This window comes from Trichoderma citrinoviride, assembly GCF_003025115.1.
Source record: "Trichoderma citrinoviride strain TUCIM 6016 unplaced genomic scaffold BBK36scaffold_2, whole genome shotgun sequence".
Lineage (NCBI taxonomy): Eukaryota > Fungi > Ascomycota > Sordariomycetes > Hypocreales > Hypocreaceae > Trichoderma > Trichoderma citrinoviride.
The window spans coordinates 1,649,222-1,671,501 of record NW_020194710.1 but is presented as its reverse complement, the minus strand read 5'-3'; the positions used below and the strand labels follow the sequence as shown (position 1 = coordinate 1,671,501).

Genomic DNA, 22,280 nt, shown 5'->3' with positions numbered 1-22,280 from the left:
CCTTTACGAGGCTGACGACGTTATGAAGCCTCCCGCTTCCAGGTGCATACTAGGTAGCTACTTACGTTGTCGTGGTCAGCCGGGCAAGGTCCATGCTTGCAGGGCGTGAGTTGAGACGATTTCCAGTTTGGACCTTGAGAGATCTGGGGTTACGCAGGAGGTACCTCGGTACCTTCGCGCTTCGACGCGGGTCACGTGCTCTCCTGTTGTCAATCTAAACAAGACGCGCCTGTTTGGGCTGAGGCACGCAGCTGGACGCGACACCGTGAATCAAGGCTCTGGCACGACATTGCAAAGCAGCCAGCAAGAAATACTCGCACCACCAGTCCCGACAGCTACTGGGTACTGGCCGGACGCCCTGTGCCGTCATTGTCTCTCTTGTCTTTTTGTTCTTCGTCGATATAGATGACAGGGTGAAAACGGTTGCCCTCCATGCCTGCGTATGCCCCCCTCTCCCAACGACCATGCTTGTGAAGTCGACTGTGATTAACAGCTCTCTGCAGTCCGGGCGATCAACACCAGGCCTGGGCCAACCCCTTTGAAGAGACAAAGCCGCGCATCGCAGAGTGGACAGCCAAAGAAATCGCCACCATCGCCTCACGGCTCGACAAGCAGCTCGGGCCCGAGTACATTTCCTCGCGCGCCGGCCCGGGCGGTTCACGGGTGCACTATCTCACGGCCGAAAAGGTCATCGGCTTGGCCAACGAGGTCTTTGGCTTCAACGGCTGGTCGTCGTCGATCCAAAACATCCAGGTGGACTTTGCCGACGAAAACCAGGCGTCGGGGCGTGTGAGCATCGGCTTGTCTGTCATTGTCCGCGTCACGCTGCGCGACGGGACGTACCATGAGGACGTCGGGTACGGGTCGATTGAGAATGCAAAGGGAAAGGCCATGGCCTTTGAGAAGGCGAAGAAGGAGGGCACGACAGATGCGCTGAAGAGGACGCTGCGGAACTTTGGCAACGTGCTGGGGAACTGCATCTACGACCAGGACTACGTCAAGCAGGTCACCAAGATTAAGACGCAGACGAACAAGAAGTTTGATCCGGATAATCTTCACCGACACTCGGATTTCGTCAAGAGGGATCCACCGAACGGCAACATGAGCATTGCCGGCAACAACACAGCTGCAGCGAATGTACCTACCACAACTGCTGCTGGTGGTCCTACATCTGCAGCGGGGGGCTTCAAGCTGGAACCAATGGACTCATTTGATGACTTCTTAGGGGGTATGCTGTCCTCGGATGGGTTTGAGGAGATCGAGGCTGAATATCTATAGAACTCGATGAGGCCGATTTTTGCGTTCCGGGAGATGGCCATCCCGATGAGATCATGGTCCCCAACGGTGCCAATCCCGCTCCCGAAAAGCCTTCTGCCAACGAATCTCGGCCCGGCCAGCCAGCAAAGCCCATATCTGGGAACAACATGAACCGACCGCCGCAGCCGCAGCCGCATACACCCAGACAGGGCCCACCGCCGCGGCCGCAGAATGCGCAGCAGGGCAAGGACTCTACGAACCAAGCGATGGCGCCTCCTCCTCAGGCACCTCCGGGAGAGCCTGTGGCTTTCTTCTCGGCGAAAGCTGCCCTGGCTGATGCCAATCCGTCTGCTGGCACCCAGAACCAGCCGAAACAGCTCTTCAATCCCAAGGCTGAAAGCCCTTCGATTCGCAAGACGCCCGGAATCGACCACTCTTCATCCAAACCGGTTGCGAGGAACGGCCAGCATGTCCCTCCCGCTAACAGCCAAGCGACATCTGCGCCAAGCGGCAACGCCGGTGGCTTTACGCCGCTACGGCAGGGAATCAGCAGTTCCCAAGCCAGGGGCACCGCGCTGAATCCGTCGCTGGACCAAGCTCGCCGAATAGGAGCCCCGGGCGTCGGCAGCCCGCTTGCGAATCGAGGACAATATAAGCCCCCGACAATGAAACGAACATTGCCGACTGAGAGCAACGCGGCCAGTGGACCAAGGGCTCCCCTTGTGGACATTGCGACAAATGCAAGCAATGGTGGTGGCGGGGATGAGCTGGATGCAAAGAGGCAAAAAGTAGCATGATGATTACGACGAGAGCACTGTTCGGGCATCAAACAGCAAGGAGTTTTTGGAGTTTGGGTTGGCGGACGATGGCAGTCAGAAACTGATTGCGGTCCTCTGGGGGGGCTTAGACAGATGCCCAATTTCTTTCGCCGCATATTTCAATTCACTAATGAGACGGAGTCAGGAGCAACTCGAGTGCTGCTTTATGCTTACATCTCAATGAATAACCCTTCATGACTGGGCATTCCCTCAGCGGTGCCTCTCAGATTTATGAATTACAGTATGCCCACGCCCAACCTGGCCTTCTTCGGAGGCAGCATGCACGTAATACGTCCTTTTGTAACACTTCGCCATACCGATCCCTTACAGTCATGCGTCCCTTGCTTCGCGCAGAAACTCCCACTCTGTGAAGCTTGCACTCTGTAATGTGCGTATGCGGGAAAGTGCAGCACTCCGTCTTGTTGGAATGGAAGGACATGGATGTGAATGGGAAGTGCTTGAAAGGGTAAAGGTACGCCAAGTTGATCGTCCATGCCTTTAGATTCGAGAGCGATTAGCGACGCTGGTGTTTGGACAAGATAGGCTGAGTGAAGTTTGAAGGAGAGGAGCTAAGGGATCTGAAGTAGGGGGGAAAGAGAGATATACCCTCTGGCTTCAGACTGTTGCATGACTGCATCAAGCAACATTTGACGACTAGCAAGATCGTGACAAGAACAAGACAGTAAAGGAGAAGGTTATAAGCGTATTGGCAGCTGAATATGGACATTTGCATCGTTGTAAAAGACGGTTGAAATGAAGCTCGCTTTTGTAGGAGCATGCTGCCACAGCAATGAATGTCGCCGGCGCTACTACGAGGCGTCATGCGGATAAACCTCACGGCAGCACCCTTGAACGCATATGTCCAATACATTTTCCCAGGTCAAATTCGTATGAAGATAATGTGCTTCCCCCCTGATGACAATACATTTCAAAGGATATTCATTCCATCTTCTTCTTGTGATGGCTCAAAACATCTCAATCTTTCACCGACTGGGGCAAGTCATATAGTATGTTAGCGCTACTGCAGGCATCAACAATCATTGGCAGAGTGCCAGAGTGGTTAATGGGTATGACTAGAAATCATATGGCTTCGGCCTCACAGGTTCGAATCCTGTCTCTGTCGGACTTTCATTTTTTGCCTTTTTCACAACTGATATAAAGCTGCGCTTTTCCTTCTGTCTATATCTTTTTTTTTCTTCTTTTTTTTTTCTCTATTTCTTTTGGCCCCTTGTGATCTTGTGGGAATGGGATCAAGTTCAGTTAAAGGCTCTTCGAAGATTTTTATCGACGGCCTGGTCTTTTCATGTTCATCGCCTCAGGATCGACACACCTCTTAAGAATGCTCTCTCCAAGTCTATTCACATAAACCCTCACTGTGTATAAGCCATCAACAAGCGATAAAGGGTGAGGTTGCGTGCTTCACATCAATTCACAAGTTGAGTCAGGTTTCGGCAGTGCTGTTGCTGAGATCCACAGAAAGAAGCATGCGAGTACTGAGGTGGTAGTACAGTTGTGAATTATACACTGGCCATCTTCAAGAGGCCCTTTTATCTCACTAGACCAATCCCATCTATCATACAGTTTAAGAAAAGTCTTCCCTTCTTATGCCTTGGTCGAGGATGCAGAAGCTAACCTTGTGATGCCCTGTTGAGCTTGCTTCACCCCCTCAGGAAACTCCATCTTGTTGCTCATCGCGATGCATTTCTCGTACTTCTTCCTCGCCAGCTCAGTCTTTCCCAGCATGGCTGCAACGTCTCCCCAGTTGCAAAGCGCAACGGCACAGGCTTCGTCACACTCTGGTGTGCGGTCGTCACCCTTGACGTCCTGGGCATGAAGATAGGCGTTCTGCGCCCAGTTGAGGCCAGCCTCAAGACAGTCTTTACGCGTCGTGGGCATGGAGGCGTCGAAGAGCTCTTTCAATCCCTCGGCCGGCTCCGTTGTGCCCGCCGCGGCGTAGATGGGCTGCTGAGCAAATGCCGCCGCCAAGTTGTTCATGATGACTGCGCGATGGCACGGGCTTTCGCACAGCCGAAGGGCCTGGAAGAATAGGGGAATGGCAAGCTGGAACTGGGACCGCCGCTCGTAGTCCCGGCCCAGCGATTCCATCGATCCTCCAAGCTCCTCTGGGCTGAGCCACTTTTCCTCCCCCGGTTTGGGACCATCGGTTCTCCGTCTCCGGAACTCCTTCAAGGAGGTCTCGACTGCCCAAACGAGATGAGAGTGCGACTTGTCCGGGTTGAGCACATGCTCATCCGCGTATAGTTCGCCAAGCTTGACGCTCGTTGAAATAGCCTTGAGAAGCAATCGTTCACGTTTGCGCCACAGAGTCTCACTGGGCTCTGGGGGAGCAGCAGTTGAGTCATCGGCCTCTCCAGTTTTGCTCTCAGGAGCTGCTGGGCTCGCTTTCTCCTCGGAAGCTGCTTGCCCAGTTTTGCTCTCTGAAGCCGCCTCAGCCGCAGCGACCCGTTGTTGCGCATCGCCGACGTATCTCCCCTGGTCGTCCACCTTGCCGTCCTTGACGGATTGCTCCATGACATCGATCCACTTCCTGCAGTCCCCGAGGACAGACTCGAGCACGTCAATGGCAGCTTTGTGGCTGTTGATTTTCTCGAGCCAGAACGCCACCTGGATCCTGATGCCCAGCACTTCGTCGGAGAAGGGGTCTAGGCCGATCTCAGCACATTGCTCCATTGCCTTCTTGTAGAATCTCAGCGCGAGTTCGGGGTCTGGTTTGTAGTTTGTGTAGTAGATGGCGCGGCGCAGAGTGTTTGCGACTGGCTCGGGGTATCTGCTGAACTGCGAGTTGTAGAACGTGTTGATGTATGCTCGGATGGCGACCGCCGAGAAGACAAAGGTGAATACCAGACTGGGCAATGTTAGCCTATGAAGTCGTTTCAAATTGGTTACGGAATGCATACAGAAGGATATTCAGCGTCGTCGCGCCCGGATTCTCGCGATACGCCTGCCGGATGCCTCGAGGACTCAGCGCAACGACGAGGTTCCGCAGACTGACTCCGAGCGCGCGCCCGGCAAACTGGCGAAACGTAATCTGGGGCTTCTTTTCGGGGGCTGAATCTTTGTCCTGAGGTGATTGCGAGGTCGATTGATGCCGCCTCTGCTCGGGTCGCAGAGCCACGACGGCTCGCAAGTGGACAGACGCAGCCGGGGATCTGACCTGGACGGAGAGCACGCCGGTGGTGGCATGGCGGATGCAGTTGCCTCTGGCGGGCCTCAGCGAGGCAATTGCTGATATGGACATGTTGGAGTCGTCTCAGCTGACGCTGTCAGTAGCTGCGCATGCCCCAGGTTGTGGCGACTGTTGAGTGTTTCTGCTGAGTTGAAGTGAAGCTCGAAGCTCGAAGCTGGAGAGATTTCAATCTTTGCCTCAACTGCACCTTAGCCTTAGCATGACGGCATCCTGGTGGCGTGTGGTCCGTGCGCCGCCGCCTCTGAATTCGCGCCTCAGTTGCCGAGGTGGGGGGAAATGGCAGGAACGCCGCATCTCGGTTGAAGCCGATGTTCAACTGAAGCCGCGGTCAGCCTTTCAACTCTTCACCTCTTCTTCAACGCTACATACCACACTCTTCTCCCGCCGAAACGCAAGACACTCAGCGAAAATGGCCGGGAAATTCGAGCCCAAAGTGCCTGTCCAGCTAGACCCTCCCAAGGACGATCCCATCTCTCTCGAAGCTCTTGCCGCAGCTAACGGTACGTTGCTTGAGCTCCTCGGTTCATCAGCCCCCGGATTCTGTAACGGTGGCCGAACCATGACAGTAGCTCCGATATGATCACTCTGTGCCGTGAAGCTATGACCAGAAGCTTCATCTTCTCGAATTTAAGCTCTTGACTGCAATCGATGGCACCTTGATGGGCACCCAACACTCGCATCACATGCTTTGGTTCTTGGCTGACTCTGTCCCTCATAGGTGTCGATGGAGCAAAGACCTACGTTGCAATCAAGGTATGTCTTTCCTGATTGATCAGCTTGCAGCCACAGCTAACAGCATCTTCAAGGGCAAAGTGTACGATGTGACTGGCAACAAGGCCTACCAGCCTGGTGGCTCATACCACGGTACGTATCCCGTTCATTTCCGGGTTTAGCATCCATCCCCTCATAACCTCTGTTGATGAGGCTCTGCATAACTTTTCAGCAAAGTGACTAACAAAACGACTCAGTCTTTGCGGGCAAGGATGCCTCCAGAGCACTGGGCAAGACATCCACCAAGCCCGAGGACGTCTCCCCAGACTGGTCTGACCTCACTGATAAGGAGAAGGGCACCCTCGAGGACTGGGTCACGTTCTTCTCTAAGCGATACAACGTCGTGGGAGTCGTTGAGGGTGCCACAAATCTCTGATTGCATCAAGACAGGTCTCTGAACATGGAGTCGGGGCGTGGTTACTTGGTCCAATGCACTTTATCTACTAAGCTTAATATGCGACACTTTAGCGTGCGCTGTCATTATGGCGAAATATTTCTTCACCAGTCTTTCACCGTTCATGTCCTACGGCAGGACAAGTGTTGAGTTCTTCTCCAGTGAAAAGGGTGCTGTTTAGCCGGCAGATGCCAATGACAAATTCTCGACATCCCCGGAAGCTATGGAAAGCATCATTGTGATAAGACTACGCTACATCGACAAAATCCATACCATGCGTCGAACTTCACACCACAGCCTCTCTTCGCTTCGATACCTTAGTATTGCAGTGACTTTACATCATGGGCACCAAGGAGGGCGTGAACATCGTGGGGTCAATCCTTGATCTCTCCCTATACCTCTATGTATACTTCGTTCACGCCTATGTCATTCCATGCACCGCTCATAGGTGACTATCAACACCAGACATGCACACACCTGCTGATATATCATAAGCCGTATGAACATTAGTGATCGTTCCAAGCTCGAAGCTCGGAGACTCCATATCACACCCTCCTGATATCTATACGCCTGACAAAGTACTTGTATGTACCAGCCAGCATCATACCCACCGAGGCGCAAGGATAAGTCAAATCCGGTAAAACATGCATATACTTGCATTTCGGGCTCCCCTACAACAGCTTTGTATTGCTACAAGCCGGCCAGGGAGGGTAAGATTGCACCTGCAAGCGACGGGAGTGAAGTTGTCCGAACGAACGTTACACCCCCGGTGTGACTCGCGGGGAGATTCGTCCCAACGTCAGAGCCCTTGTTGGCTGTTCGACTGGCCCGGAGGGGAGAAGTGTGAATGGTCACATCGTATACAAGACTGTCATGAGTAGTATGTCGTCCTCTTTAGCTGAACAAGCCAGGCAACAAGCATTCGTTCGCATCTCGTCATCCCATGTACTCGGCGCAACCGATCAAACACCCCCTCCCTTTCCCTCCATCTCCATGTCCACCTGAACAACCCTGCCCGTGAATAGTTTCTTTTTGCCTTGCAGGGCCGCCATCAGCCGCAAACCGTTGGCATCCCATTCATCCGTACTTGCTTATGTACACTCCCATGAAAACTCTTCACGACTCCCAACTGCCGTCCCAAGTTCTAGTCATCTCGTCTTCTCCCCTCCCCCTTTATCCGTGTGAGTCGACTGTATCCCGAGTGTAAATCACACAGTGCTCTTTCACTGAACGCTCCGGTGTGATACGCCTACGGGAAAGCCCTTGAGGAGACAGTCATCGCACGGAACCGCCTGTCGCCACGAGCTGCGGAGGACTTTGACTCCTAGACAGCCGTGGTTGGGGTCGTTGCGCGCGAAGTGGCAGTAGGACTTGAGCCGTACTTGGGAGTGATTGCAGGTGAATAGAAACTCTTCCCAGTCGCACATTATAGGCAGAGATCGGACTTGGGTAAGCTGGAGAGATTATATCCGGTACTCCGTTAGCAATGCTACAGCACCTTGGAGCTGGGTGAATTCGAGCTTACCAGGTTTGATTTGATGAGAGATTGCTACGTGATATTTTTTTGCAGTGAGTGTCGAGATCGTGAGAAGAAGATAAAAACCATTCAAGATAGGAGAGGAATCAGGGTTTTCGAAAGCCTTTTATGTGCAAACCTCAACTTGCAAAGGTTATTAATTTCCTCTTTAATTAAGTCACCGAACGTCCTTCACGACAGCTACCTTTCTGATTCCCTACATACAGACAAACAATCCCAAAGCATACGTGCGTGAAGCCAAGGCAAGGAGATATGTAGGTGCCATAATATTCTTTAAGCAGCGTACATGCTCGAAGGGCCAAAAGAGGGATGTTGTAGCATCATACCGGCCAACCCCGGAGGCCATCTTGAGGGGGAAATGATAGATCACCTAAATGAGCTCCATCGTGTACTACACGAGCGTTGTCGAATCTAGATTCTGTCGACAGTTTGTCACTGAGCTATCTCCGAAAGGAGAGTTGAATGTTGCACAGAGCGTTGGTTGAGAGATTTTGCTTTGCCAGGTTGGATGAGGAGAAGATCATGATCTGGGATCTTGAGGCTGTGCTTACATGTGAAAATGTGCACACCGGGAAAGCATGAATTGCATTCAGCTCCCAACCTTTACTACTTCCCTATATCCAGAGATGGTTAGCGAGCTGAAAACACCAGATGCATGCACAACCAACAACTCTCTTCAGCACGCGTGCTGTCGAGCGTTGGAACAGCGGTCCATGTCAAGGTAAGCGAGCAAATAGAAGAAGAAAAAAGAAGTCGTAAGAAATGAACAGAAGCAACACGTCCGTCTTCCCAATCATTCCATCTGTCAGCTTTTGTGCTCCGTAACATGTTTGTTTTCCCTCCTCTCGTACATCCATCAATCTCCGCAAAAGCTTCCTACTGGGCCGGATGTATCACAACCAACGCACCCGTGAACCCATTTCCACGATCTTCAACCCAGTTCTCTCCCTCCATTCCGTTTGCCAGCTTCGCAAATCATGGTGTTCAGCAAAACCAACAAAACGTCAAAGTGGAAACGGGTGGGCAATGCAAAGCTGCGCGGGACAGGGGGGGAAGACACCCGTTGGTGGGCGCTTACGGTGGCACCCGAGGACCATCGGACAGGCATCGAGATTTCGTGTCAACGGCAAGGGGGGCCATGGCCTTTTCTCTGCCCTTGAACTTACGTGGATTGTCTCTGATCGTCCCGCTGGGCGCTTGGGCTGGATTGTGACTGGGAGCGGTTCGGGTTCCGGGTACCCGGTTTCGCTTAAGGAGAGACAAGTGGGCGTGCTCCATTATGCAGTCTCGTCACCTTTGTGTTTGTGATGGAAAGCCGATACGCCTAGATGATTTGAGCCGACGAGTTCTGTGATAGGATTTCCTACTTTGTACTCTATACCCATGCAAAGAACATGATAGGGAGAGAATCCCGGTTTGGTGATAACCCCTTGTAAGTGCCCTGCAAGTATGTCCGTGAAGACCCAGACAGTGAATTTGACACGGACCCCGGAAGGTTTCTATCTCTATATCCTTCTTTACAGTAATTTGTTCCACAACGACAGTCCAATCCAGAAAGCAGGCGAAGCTGAAAAGAAGCGAGACAAGCAACAATCAGGATTCCTTGCATTTTCCAGCCAGGTTCCAGCTCCGTGCAGCCGGCTTGCTTCCGCAGCCAACCGGGATCCTGGAAGGATTCCCCCCGTCTGCAAAGTGAAGCGCCTTACTGCCACAAACATCCCTTGGTTTCTGTATATTCCCTCTTTGTCCATGCTGGGCTCCTCGTCGAACTGTAGGTGATTCACGTAACTGAAAGAATGGCCTTGCCAAAAGTTTTATCTACGTTAGTCGACTATGCTTCTATTTGGATGTAGAGCTTTAAGGGGAATGAAAACACAGCCTCTTCTGTCTCTGACATTGACGTTATTTCGAGTAGCCTTACCTTATGGATCCGATACTCTGCGAGTTCCTTCGTTACATTCAACAATCAATACCCTGGACTGTTCAAATACACTCTGAGGGCTGACTCAAGATCCTTCCTCTACATGCCATAACTTTTGATTGTATTATCGACGCTGAAGGAGACGTCTAAAATCACAAGAGCGAGCGTGTAGTTTGGAGGGATATGTTGACAGATTGCATAAAGCCTTGTGAGGAAATTCTATCTACCCATAAACAATATGAACTTGTTTGGATATTTGGTCTGGGTGTTTACGCGATAGGAGCTAGACGGCTCAATGAAGATAATATGAGCTTTCTAGACGGATAATTCTACTGAGAGCTTAACTATTTCCCTTGACTAGATACGCTGTTGATATGTAACAGATAGAATAAAATAGGCAGAGTACTCGACCAACAGCACGGGATCTCGAGGAGAATCATCGTTTCAAGTATCTTAATAGCAAGACATAATCTGACGTGAAATTGCAATGAAGTGAAAGTCACAAATAATCTCTAATGTACGCTCAGTACATGGTTCATTCAACTCTTCTACGGCTCACTTGATTCATATTGATCCTATCTATTATAATTGTACCTGATAGTTCCTTACTTAATAGAGCACCTGTGATGCGTAAGCGAGATATGAGTTGAGTCAGATGGGTGCTTGCTTAACTTAAGAGTCGACTTGTGAGATGCTATGCCACTTGAGAGCAACTACTCCGCCAGTACCTCATCTGGCGTGGAAATCCAAGTGTCCTCAATTGCTTATAATTTATTTGCTTATAATCGGATGGTAGTTGAGGCATTCAAGATGCCAAACCGCCCAACTTATAATACGGTCCGATCACTTGATAGCAATGGCCTTGCTGCACAGATCCATGTCCAACTGCTTCATGCAATGTCTCTGTACCTACTGATATCAGGTAGGCAGGTATGCAAAGGTAGGTAGTTATGATCCTCTCATATCCATGCAGGAATTCAGTTGACTGATATCACTTACACAAAGACGGCGCAGACCGCTTTACTCGAATACCCCTTCTCTTTCAACGAGAAGCTGTAGCCTCGGCAGTTGGCTTCCAATTGGCAAATCTTCGTTTCTCCTACGAATTCGGCACCGCTGCTTACAAACAAGCTGTAGTACTACAGCTTATACCAACAAGATTATACAGCATATTGCTATCCATCAGTGAGCCTGCTATGGAGTACTGTCTGGTTCGATCTGCTCGACTGCGGCTCCTCGGGCCTGATTTCCCAAGACATGTCACACCGACATTAGCATCTACATCACAGACATCACAGAATCATCACATCAATCTACCACTTCGCTAAAAGTTATCTCGCAAATTTCAGGGGCAAAAAGGCAACTGTTTGCCTTTTAAAGAAAACCGGGGGGCGCGAGTCTCGGCCTTTGTGACTACAGGTGAGAACTGAGGCCACGAATCTTATGCAACCGCAGCCTCATCAAATAGCCAACGTGGACATGCATCAAGCGATGCAAGACCGAAGAACAAGCCGTTGGCGATAATCATTGGGCCGGCACGTAGCTGGCATTGCCCGGGCTATGTGATCTGGGCCGTTGTTTTCCAGGGGCTGTGCTCGCAGCGATAATCTGCGCGGCATGCACGTTCGCGGTCGAAATGCGGCTTCGGCGAAATGCTCGCAGCTGCCAGAGATGCAAGGGGAGGAAGAAACGCTGGTATATGGGAAATGTCAGGCGGAATGTCGCGGGCATCTAATCATGGCTGCTGCCCAAGAAGCAGTGGTACGAATATGATCGGCAGCAAACTCGAGCTTGTTGGATTTGGATTTGGATTTGGGGGCTGTTTCGGAGATGATGCAGGTCGGCAGGACGAAAAGTTGTTGGGCTTCGGCCTTTAGGTCGCGGTCAGGCCCGGGCTCGTGACATTTGCCTTGGACGCCTTTTGGACGCCTTGGACGCCTTGCGAGGGCCGCCCTGCCCTGGACCGGCAAGAGCTGGCCTGGACGTGGTTGCCTTTGTTGCCTTTTTCCCCTAGTCGCGGCTGCCTTGCCGTGCACTTGCCGTTGGCAGTCGCGCACAAGCTGCAATCGGCGCCCTGATCGGTGGGCAGCGGCGCCCTGATTGGCTGGATTGGGCGAGTCAACACCGCACTTCCAGTCCCTTGCGCCTGCGTCTTTACCGAACGAGCTGGGCAGGAAGCAGCGACTCGGCGGTACGAAGTACTTGGCACACAACCTGAATGAAGGTCATGCAGTGCGGCTGGTTCGAGGCAAAAAGTGAGGCGTCCAAGTGAAAGTGCCATCTTCAGCATCGTCGTCGGTCATCATGCACAGCTGCGGCCCCTGGATCTGAGGCCCAGCAAATCGCGGACGTCCTGGTGGAATCAGCTCACGATACGGAGCACCGACTGAGAGAAGACGGGAGACACCCGGCACGACCGACGGCAGCCGGACAGCCAACAACCAGCCACGACCACCTGATCTGATTGATCGTTTGTCGCAGAAGAGCGACTCCGAGACTTTGAAGGGACATGGGCTTCGGATCGCTTGCGCATCTACCGCTGCTGATACAGTAAACACTACTGCCAGCTATTATTAGGCCGTTGCCTCGCCGCCGCTGCGGTTGCCTCGTTCTCGGACGCCTTGCTCGGGCGCGCAATCGATCCTCAGCAACAAGCTCAGGCGGTGATGCTTGGCTCGCCAGGACGCCTTTCCGCTCGTCGACGCTGCCCAGCCCGGAGGTGTGTGTGCCTCGACAATTGTTGTGGCCCTCGTCCTTGCTCCTTGCTGTTACTCGGTGTTACGTTTGACTCCAATCGTTGAGTCTATGAGCAACTGCAGACCGACCTCTCGATGATCCTCGCCTCCCATCGCACGCTGTCGCACTGTTGGTCCTAGCCCCGCCGTGCTCTTGTCTCGACGGATATCGACTCGATTCGCTCGGCAACCCAGCGCAGGACCCGTGGGAGACTCCTATGCGTGCTCCTTGCTGAAAGTCCCGGATTATAACTCGTCTCTGTCCCCTCGAATACTCGCTCTGGCATATTGAGGCAAGCTGTGCGCGACCACACCCACTACTCTCCAGCTGGCGGCTCTGTTGCCTTAGCTACTAGCCCAGTATGAGTCGTTTGCCCCGGGATGCTCGTTTGTACGGCTCGGATCCGAGGGATAGCCAGCAGATCCCAGAGCCGTACAATCTCTATCAGTTCTACTCTGCATCAGATGGTCCTTGGATCCCCAACGGCGTCATCCAGCCAACAGCAACGCTAAATCTATCATCTCATCCGCCTACTTATAACACCGGAGCGAGGAGCTTTCAGGGCTATAGGAGCACTGGCTTGCCATCTGAATGCGGCACCGCTGCAGAAGATTCTGGTTATGGAGGGACACGCTCGACATACAGCCTCGTTGAGAGTGCTGCGTCCATCGCAGAGAATGACAGGGGCACGGAAACTGGGTATCTGGGGAGACAATCCGCAGAACAGCTTTTCAACGGCTTGAACATCAGCCCCGCGATTCCGACATATCCGCCGCCGATACCATATTCTCAAAATCATCATGTAGAATATCGTTGCGACCAGTGTGACGCCGCCGTCAAGACAAGATCGGAACTCAAGTATGTCTCCTGTCACCGGAAAGAAACGGCTACTTTGTCCCGTTCTGATCGCTATCGGCTGCTAATATATGCCCAGGAAGCATCGTCATAGGCATAACAGACCATACAAGTGCAACTACGAATCTTGTCCCAAAGCCACACAGGGTTTCAGCACACTCAATGACCTGGCAAGACACAAGAGAACAGTGCACCGCGAAATTGACCACAACGTTCCCGTCTACATCTGTCGTCACGACCCTTGCACCCGTAAGAAGGAGAAGCCGTGGCCAAGAGCAGATAACTTCCGGAGTCATCTGGCACGTTCTCATAACATACACCTCAAAGCAGACCACGATCTCAGGGAGTACCGCCAGCAGTATGTGTCATTAGCTCTGTCCGTGTTGTGTTTTCGGATGTGGTTGTATGCTAAGACTGTTTTACGCAGATTCAGTGGAGCAAAGCCCCATGAGCCCCGGCACGATAGAAACTCAGTTCCCAAAGTCAATTCCGGACGTCGATCAACGCAGCTGCAAGTTGCGCCTCCTGTTCATCCCCACCCTGATGTAGCTGCAATCAGAACAGAAGCAACAGAAGCCCCTGAGCTCCGAGGTGTTGGATCATCAATAGAAGATATTGACCCTGGGCCTCGACCGGCGCAGCTGCAAGACTCTCCCGACTTGCGGGATGATCAAAGTCCAGCTCCTCCCTCAGATCAGGTACTCAATGAAATCCCGAACCAGAGCAGCTCGTCCTGTCCACCATGCGGGGAGAAGGTGGAGCAGTCAATTGCTTTCGAGGACCTGGAGCTGTCTCCAGTATCGGGATCCGGACCTCTCGCTAGCAATCAGATAGTCGAGGTGGTACCAATGGGTCAAGCTTCCCTTGAAACTTCCGAAACCGCCTTGCCACGTGATGGGACAACGCCAGAAGCATTGGACCAAGACGAAATCGATTGTTCTGGAGAAGAGGAAGAACCACAAAACCACCAAGAATCATCGCTACCGAGAATCGAGTCTTCCGATGTGTCTCTCCAGCCCAAGCCCAGTGCTTCTGAAAATGGCATCTTCGAGGCCCAGCAAACAATAGTTGCGTCAGATGACGCTCCTGGATCATCTGACGATGCGCCTGCCGATACTGTCACCTTCAACTCGCGCAACCCTTCGGAGTTGTTCACATTTCTCAAACAAGTTCCGATGGACGTGGCCCTGAAGAATGGAGCGTCAGACGTCCTTTCATTCCTGAGAAACATTCCAAAAGATCTGCTGGAGAAGGCATTGAATCCTGAGGATCAAGGAGCAACAGCAAGCACTCTCGCAGGTGATGAAGGGGCTTCGCACAAAGGGACAGCAACGTGCACGGAACCAGGTTGTGGGAAAGTATTCTACCGGCAATGCGAACTCAGGTATTATCTCCCAACCCCCTAATCTCCACTCCACTCCTTTATTCGTCAACTTCCCACTAGACACCCAACTTATACGCCATTCTAGGAAGCATATGAAACGGCATAAGAAGCCCTACGGCTGCACTTACAGGATATGCAATAAGCACTTCGGTAGCAAGAATGACTGGAAAAGACATGAGAGTAGCCAGCATTTCCAGCTCGAATCCTGGCACTGCAACGTGGAGGGATGCGGCAAGGTGTTGCCTCGTCGAGAGCTGTTCAGGTCGCATCTCCTCAACCATCACAGGCTCACAGATGGTCAAAAGGTCGAGGACAAGCTGGAAAAATGCAGACTGGGTCGGCACTGCGATCCACGCTTCTGGTGCGGGTTCTGCGATAAATTTATCGAAGTCACAGGGGAAGTGGTCAACTCTTGGACGAAGAGGTGCGATCACATCGACAACCACCTGTTTGGTAAAGAGGGAATGCCAAAGAAAAGCATGAACGAGTGGCGTTATCTCGAAGACAAACTAGCAGAGGAAGAATCCGAAAGTGCAATAGTGGAGAGACTACCTGAACTGAGCAAGAAGCGCAAGGCTACAGAAGCCTTGGATGCACGTCCGTCGAAAAAAACGCTCTACAGATGGAGATGTGTAAGTCTCCCACACCCTACCTATCACGAAGCATAGAGAGCTGACACGAGGAGCAGTGTCACTGTTCGCACATGGAGAGTTTGAGCATCAGCACCAGCTGCCAGGAGAGCGATTGCCAACACCAACGTTGCGATGACTGCCAACTGGAGGCGACTTTACTATCAGACGAAGACTCTGAGATGGTGGATCGGGAATCTGAGGAGGTGGATGAGGAATGAACGGGAGACGAAGTAAGGAGGTCATGGTTTAGTGTCGGGAGGCGAAGGCCCCTTCCTCTTCCTTTGTAGTCTCCTATTGCGAGGATAAGTTGAAACTGTCCGAGATGGGCGGATATACGATTGAGGCATATCGGTATGGGATGGGTGTAGCATCGCACAGGGGCAGTGTGTTGCTGAGCATGACAGTCGTACGGGCGCAATGATCGGGCCGGATCGACTGCGAGGTGGATAAAGTGATATTTAGTGTCCATGTATCTCCAGATAATAAAAGTTGGCGAAAGCGATCGTCTGAGGCGCAGCCAAAGCCATGCCTGTGGGATAAGCGCCGTCACCCGGGGCGGATGAAGATGGCGTCAAGTGTTACCGGCCAACGCGAGAAGCATTAGACGCCAGACAATGATGCCATGATACGACGCGAGCGCAGCACTGCCCACCTGTATATGGCACCAAAAGCAGGGAGAATTAGATACCTTGGGAGTAAACAACCCATCAATAACATCATTTTGGTAATTTTGGGAAAAGGAAAAAAGGCATCCTGATGCCTGCACGCTTGGCATTAGCAAGCGGGTTGCCTTATGCCTTATTTTGGCCTGGGGAAAAAGATCGTGAAGAGGTTTCTTCTTCACGAGGGTGCCTTTTCCCACCACGAAGATGCCTTTTTTTCCTTGGTCTTCTTTCTTTGGTGAGACATTTGACGTAGTATTGGCTGGTGTAGTTGTAGGTCTGAACTTGAGAGTTGTTGTCGCCATAATGGAGACGCATCAGTCGAGACAACTACACCAACGGATACCTGCACCATGAAAATTTCGATGAGAAAAGGGAGGGAAAACGTTAGAAATGCCGACGATGAGGATACGGCAGAAAGGTAGAAAGGACGAGGATATGAGAGAGAGAGAGAGAGAAACTAGATGAAGTGAGGGCAGGGCCAGGGGGTTGCGATGCGGCCGCTCACTCATTCGCGCGCCGGAGCATTTCCTTCTGATAGTATTTGTGTTTTTCCCCTTTCCTTCGGTCCTTGTGGCGGAAGTTTTCCTTTGCTTGGCCGGTTATCCGACTATTTTGTTCCTTTTTTTCTGCAGTGTTGCATTTGGGTCAGACCGGGTCTGACTTGTGCAATGATTTCCGCGAATAGAATCGTGCACCGAAGCCATCTGCCTCACGCATCACCTGTACTTTTGTATTTTCGAACTAAGCTGCACTCGTATTTACGCACATATTCGGGTGTCACTTGGATAGTGAGAGTAAGATACTGTCTCTGATGGCAAAAAGGTAAATTCGAAGGTAATATAAGGATGAAAGCGCAAGGGAGGGCAAAACGCTACAAATTTCACAAAGGCTGATGTGTCCTGGTTTTCGTTTCCGTTCGGCACCGAAATTTCATACCGAGCAGTGGTCGTATATACGGGCGTGACACACAGCGAACACGCAGCGCAATGGATGTATCTCCGCAGACTTTCTGATGTTACATATCCTCGCCTCAACTTGGAAAGTCAGAGTATGCTTGTATTTCGAGTCCCCTCTCCCCCCTTCCAAAGCCCCCCCTGTTTCCGGTTCCAGTTCCGGGCCTTGGGGCCGTGGTGCCCACGTGGAAGAGGATTTGGTAGAAGACAAGATGGGACGCACAAAAGACACAACGCACAAAAAGGTAAGACCAGCTAGGCAGACGGAAACAGGCTGGATGTTACCCCGGATGAAAGAGAAAGGCAAATACCACTTTGCCCACTTTGTGTGTAAGGTAGGAGGTGTGTCCTCTTTTGGGGTTTGGGTAGGCAGGGTGCTTGCGTACGTAGGTACTAGACGAAAGAAGGAAATATGGAGAGAGAAAGAAGGGGAAAGGGTATCAAAATTTTCCTTTCTCTCCTTCCTTCTAGAAGGAAAACTTGTTTAGAAGAGGCCAAAGAGGGTGGGTTTCATTTGTGTTCAGCGTGTGATAAAGATAGAAAATACCACGGGATGGCCCCCTCTGAAAGACCAAAGGGGCAGGAGCGCGAAGCCACAAGCAGAAATGCTGTGACTGCGTCAGAAGGGAAAAAGGGAAAAGGGGAGTGAAAGAGAGATAGTGTGGGAGAGAGAGGAAGAGTTTGTGTTGTGTCAATGTTACCGTGCCAGTGAGCGACATCCGCTGGCTGCATTAGCTGGCGTCTCCATGCGGCCGGGTTTGTCAACGCGTGAGGGAGTGACGAAGTGCCGACTGCTGGGTGTGGTCGCTCTGGGAGGGGAATTGGAAAAAATTGACGAGAGGAGGGCTGTGTACTGTGATGGTACATGTAGGCATGTAGGCATGCAGTAATAGCAAAGAGACAGACAGACAGCAGAATGGCAGAATACAACCAACCCACGGCACATCTGCACGCGGCTGCAAATGAAATCTGAGCTGTCGATTAAGAACCCTCAGTATTATGTGCCATGTATCTGAAAGAACAGGGGGGCAAAGATGAGAAACGAGCAAAGGGAGGTAGGATGGAGTGAGTTGCGAAACAGGAATAATAAGCGCCGTGTGCAATTCCTCGACCATTGGAGCGAGCAACTGAAGCCCTACCTGAACTGTGCATGCGTGGTGCCCACGAAGTACGTACGGAGTACTCAAAGAGGCTGCCGCCCTGAGAGGATGAAAGGAGACAACATGAGGTACGTCTCTGATCGGGATGGTAGCTTCCTGAGGCTATCCTGCCTGCTCGTAGATAGTACTGGCTATTCGGAAGAAAAAGACTGGAGACTCGAATGCGTACCTAGAATGGGACTTGTATGTACTCGTATCGCAACGTATTTGGAAGGGAGGGGTGGCGTCCATTCGCTTCATGTCTTCAGCTGAGGTCGGTCGAAATGGCTTAGCAGCAGCAGATGCGCTTCTCCTGATGGCCCAGGCGACTAGACGTCAGGGTCTAGGGTGTCCTGCAAGTTGCGAGACCTCGCCCTGCGCTTGGCTCGGCGTACTCGATATGATGCAAGGCAATAGGTAGCTTGCTCTGCTGCTGCATTAGTCCACCTGTGTCCGTGTCGGAAGAGGTAAGACGAGGAAGAGGAAACCGGGGAGATGCAAGAGAACCAATGTATCGGTACCAGGGGGCTGGAGATGACGGTGGCTTTTGGAGATGTAGATGTGATTGCAGATACACATGACGAGTTGCTGCTTTCAAGCAAGCCGTAAATGTATGAAGCATGTACTCCATACCCCCCAGGCAGCAAGCAAACCTCTGAAAGGCGGCGATTTGGGGGCCGCGAGCACGGTGCCTCGTCTTGCTTGTGCGGGCTCAACATGCCCTGCTTTGGCAGATGGTCACGCCCGCGCATCTTGCTGGTGCGGGATGCCGTGATTGGGTGTGGTGAGTTGGAGCCAGCTCCGTGTTGAAGCAGGAGCACAATGCAGCGCAGAGATGAAGGAACACACAGGCAGCCAGACAGGCAATGATACTAGACTATGAAGTGGGATGTGAGGGCATGGGTTGTGCAAGGGATGGAGGTGCAGAATGGCATCGTGGCGGGCGACTTATTTCCCGAAAGAGGCTTCATTGAGCGACGACATGGCGAAACAGCTAGAGGCCGTGTTTTGGAAGAGTCGAGACGATGAAACCCAGCTTCGTGGGGTTGTTTCGGGGCACGTCCATCAGCTTGGGAGGCACACCATCCTTCCAGAGTCGGTCCACGTTGTCTGTATTGTATGTGGTACGGCAGTCGAGAGTAGAGGCTGTCAAGCATCAGCATCAACCGGACAATGCCCCCATCCGCTAAGTGACATGCCTAAAGACTAAAAACAGGCGAACAAGGAGCATACATCCTCGCCCAGCGCTAGGGTCTCGAGAACGGGCCTGCTGGCGTCGTATTCTTGCCTTGTCTTGCCCTTTTTCTGGTGGCATTGCACCGCTGGGGCCGTTTTGCCTACCGGCCTTGAGATGAGCAGCAGTAGCACAAGACAGCGGGGAGCTGCTCGCCTTGATAATCTTGCACTTGATTCATCACATTTTGAACTTCGCCGAGACCGAACCAATATGTCATGGCGCCAAGTAACGGCGACGGCCTGACATGGGGCAGTGGCCAACCGATCAGTCAGTGCCAGATACCATCGTGCTGGGTAGATGTACAGGGTACTCGGCATTCGCTTGCTCGAGACGCAATCCTGAACATTATGTGTGCTTGCAATGGGGGGAAAGAGTATGGGCGTGCACGTGGCCCTGCAAGCAGAGGGAAGGGGGGTGTAAGTATAGTATAAGCGCGCAAGACAGATCGTCGTCTTCCATTGGCCCACCGAGTGAGGGTGAGCTGCATATCGTACTGGCATATCCTGGTGAGAGAGTATTGACAGGGATGCCAGGCCTTGAACATAATCCTCGAACCTAATGAGAGCCGGAGCCCGGCTCGGCGTGTTGGGCGGATGTGCAGAAGCATTTCTGCACGAAGTACGAGATAGGTGCCTTGTATTGCCGTCACCAGATAGACTTGGGTCAAGTACGCGAGAAGAGCTCGTGTATTGTCAAGCACCGTTGCTCAACTGGAGTTGGCCGCGACAAGACAGGCGTTCAAGGGCACACAGCGTTCTTCGGACGCTGGCGGGCCCGAGGCCCCTGCCCGCATTCCGGGGGAGCGGGAGATTTTGAGCAAGTCAGAGGAGGGCCGAATGCCGTGACGACAGTCAGCTGCTCGTACTAAAGTACACTCTATGGTTAGAGATTTGCCAATAGCAGCATAAGAACTCGATGACCCTTCGGGATGGGGGGTGGCCGGGGGAAGGGGGGGAAGGCAAGATGACGAGTGTGGAGGGTTTCACAGCGTCGGGGGGGCTGTGGAGAGAGTTCAGCTGTTGAGTCTGTCCTCGTTCTCGCCCTGTCGTTCAATGAAGAGTCTAGGTGATCAGGAACGCCTCGAGGCCAGGGTCCGATGCAAAGCCGATGGACTTTTACCAAAAGCCACTCCGGGCTTCTCAGGGTCACCGGGAGCAAGGAAAGCGATCTCCGTGGCGCTTCATCGGGCATATCGAATCCTGTCAGGATACAGCTTGACGCCAATGCTGTGTTCGCGGCTGACCCAAGGCAGAAGTGTCTCTCTATGGTAATGATCTCTCCCAGTTGATGGCAGGAAGAAGAACGGAATATGTCCCGTCCACGAAGGGGCGCTTCTGCTGGCCTGGCGTACCCCAAGAGAAAGAAGTTGCAGCACTTGATGACCAGGACATGGACGCGACGGCATTGGATATTAGCTGTACACCATCTTGTGATTGGCTCCATGGGCCCTGGCAGATCGAGCAGCAGGATATAATGTCAACAGAGACCCCGTGCCTGGAGCGATGTACTTACTTGCACTGTAGAGGTTCGTTCGTCGTGGCCGCAGCACAACAGAAGTGAGACCCCCTCTCCCCTCCTCCTGCGAGTATTCCGTACACGTAGAGTATGAGAGACCACATGAAGCGTCATCTCTCTTCATGTACTCTGCAAAAGCAAACATGAAGCAAAAGCAGGGGCACGGCACCGAGCTGGCGTTCCCCTGCTTTACCTGCTGACTGTCTCCCGGTCATTGCCTCAAGAGGTACTAGGCAGCTTCGTATGACAGGCATTTTGTCCAGATGTGGTAGAGCCATCGACGTTCAAACGGTCCACCTGGATGTCTCCGAGAGAATCGAGACAAACCAAGACGCCGCTCCGATACCCTTGAAAAAGCTTAAAGACAAAAGAGGGCTTGACCACGGCCGTGGCTGATGATGAAGGGTGGAGCCGGAGATGGGCTTTTTGCCTGGGAGCAGGGAGCAGGGAGCCCGTATAGTAAGGAGTAGGTAGGGAGACGGGGGGACTCAGTGGGTTAAGAGACATCCAATCCAATGAAGCTTGCACAGTAGAAGTTCTTCGCATCAGTGGCTGTTCTCCTCTTTGGCCCGTGTCTGACTCTGCTGCTCTGCTTTGGTTCACTCTTGCCCATGATGGCTCGAGGTCTGGCGGTGCATGTTCACGGCAGGTCCATTGGCTGCAGGTCATGTGTCCGCTGTGTCTCAAGCCTCGTCATTGGCGCCCCTAAGCGAGCAAGCTGGAAAAGAAGGTACGGGCACTTGCGACTGCCACTACTCCAAGTACGGTGACGAGGAAATTCTGGGGCTGTGGCAGATCTCATTACGACATCCGGGCGGGTACCTACCTACTGGGTGAGACATGCGGGCGTTATTTTGTCTCTAGTAGTGGTGCGAATATGAGGACTTGTATCTGCCTTCTTTTCTTTTTCTTCTGGTCGCATGGCGGTGGCCGAAAAAGCGTCGCTGTGAAAGGCGGTTGTAAGCCATTCGAAGCTGGTCGGTCTTTACCTGAATGACATCAAAAAAGCAACGTCGTCAACGTCGTAGAATATCGCCGCATCGGCCGATGCACAAACCCGACAGCGCTGGAAAGCGCTGAAGAAGCAGAAATGCCGGTACGAAGAAATACCCTTGCAGTCCGTTACATTGTCGTTTCTATTTCTTTGCTCGGGGTCGAACCACCACCAATTGTTGCTGCTTTGGGGGTCGCGGAGAGGCTGTTGAGAACCAACATACATGAACACTGCAGGGCCACGACGAGTCGGGAAGCGCCTCGA

At 52.4% G+C, this 22,280-nt stretch overlaps 6 protein-coding genes and 1 non-coding gene across 7 annotated transcripts; 4 read left to right on the top strand and 3 right to left on the bottom strand.

Annotated features, from left to right (window-relative positions):
- Nucleotides 1-397: 397 nt before the first annotated feature.
- Nucleotides 398-2,054, top strand: BBK36DRAFT_1188361 (DNA repair protein; the record flags this gene model as incomplete). Its single annotated transcript, XM_024896572.1, has 3 exons — nt 398-440; nt 504-1,228; nt 1,279-2,054. The coding sequence occupies exons 1-3, from the start codon at nt 433-435 to the stop codon at nt 2,052-2,054; spliced, it is 1,509 nt and encodes a 502-aa protein (XP_024753074.1). The 5' UTR covers nt 398-432.
- Nucleotides 2,055-3,117: 1,063 nt separating this feature from the next.
- On the top strand, nt 3,118-3,198 carry BBK36DRAFT_t34. Its single transcript has one exon. It is a non-coding gene; the product is annotated as a tRNA-Ser (tRNA).
- A 479-nt stretch (nt 3,199-3,677) lies between these two features.
- Nucleotides 3,678-5,334, bottom strand: BBK36DRAFT_46093 (hypothetical protein; the record flags this gene model as incomplete). The annotated part of the gene is made up of 3 exons (XM_024898102.1): nt 3,678-4,523; nt 4,560-4,941; nt 4,994-5,334. The coding sequence occupies 3 exons, from the start codon at nt 5,332-5,334 to the stop codon at nt 3,678-3,680; spliced, it is 1,569 nt and encodes a 522-aa protein (XP_024753073.1).
- Nucleotides 5,335-5,692: 358 nt separating this feature from the next.
- On the top strand, nt 5,693-6,430 carry BBK36DRAFT_1156314 (cytochrome b5; the record flags this gene model as incomplete). Its single annotated transcript, XM_024893913.1, has 4 exons — nt 5,693-5,783; nt 6,002-6,036; nt 6,090-6,147; nt 6,252-6,430. The coding sequence occupies 4 exons, from the start codon at nt 5,693-5,695 to the stop codon at nt 6,428-6,430; spliced, it is 363 nt and encodes a 120-aa protein (XP_024753072.1).
- Nucleotides 6,431-7,671: 1,241 nt separating this feature from the next.
- On the bottom strand, nt 7,672-7,875 carry BBK36DRAFT_1109617 (hypothetical protein; the record flags this gene model as incomplete). Its single annotated transcript, XM_024889498.1, has 1 exon — nt 7,672-7,875. One exon carries the CDS (start codon nt 7,873-7,875, stop codon nt 7,672-7,674), a length of 204 nt encoding a protein of 67 aa, XP_024753071.1.
- A 3,904-nt stretch (nt 7,876-11,779) lies between these two features.
- BBK36DRAFT_1138170 (hypothetical protein) lies at nt 11,780-12,196 on the bottom strand (the record flags this gene model as incomplete). Its single annotated transcript, XM_024893223.1, has 2 exons — nt 11,780-12,010; nt 12,065-12,196. The coding sequence occupies 2 exons, from the start codon at nt 12,194-12,196 to the stop codon at nt 11,780-11,782; spliced, it is 363 nt and encodes a 120-aa protein (XP_024753070.1).
- A 739-nt stretch (nt 12,197-12,935) lies between these two features.
- BBK36DRAFT_1188342 (hypothetical protein) lies at nt 12,936-15,549 on the top strand (the record flags this gene model as incomplete). The annotated part of the gene is made up of 4 exons (XM_024896571.1): nt 12,936-13,500; nt 13,601-13,861; nt 13,931-14,881; nt 14,967-15,549. Exons 1-4 carry the CDS (start codon nt 13,004-13,006, stop codon nt 15,547-15,549), a joined length of 2,292 nt encoding a protein of 763 aa, XP_024753069.1. The 5' UTR covers nt 12,936-13,003.
- Between the last annotated feature and the right edge of the window lie 6,731 nt (nt 15,550-22,280).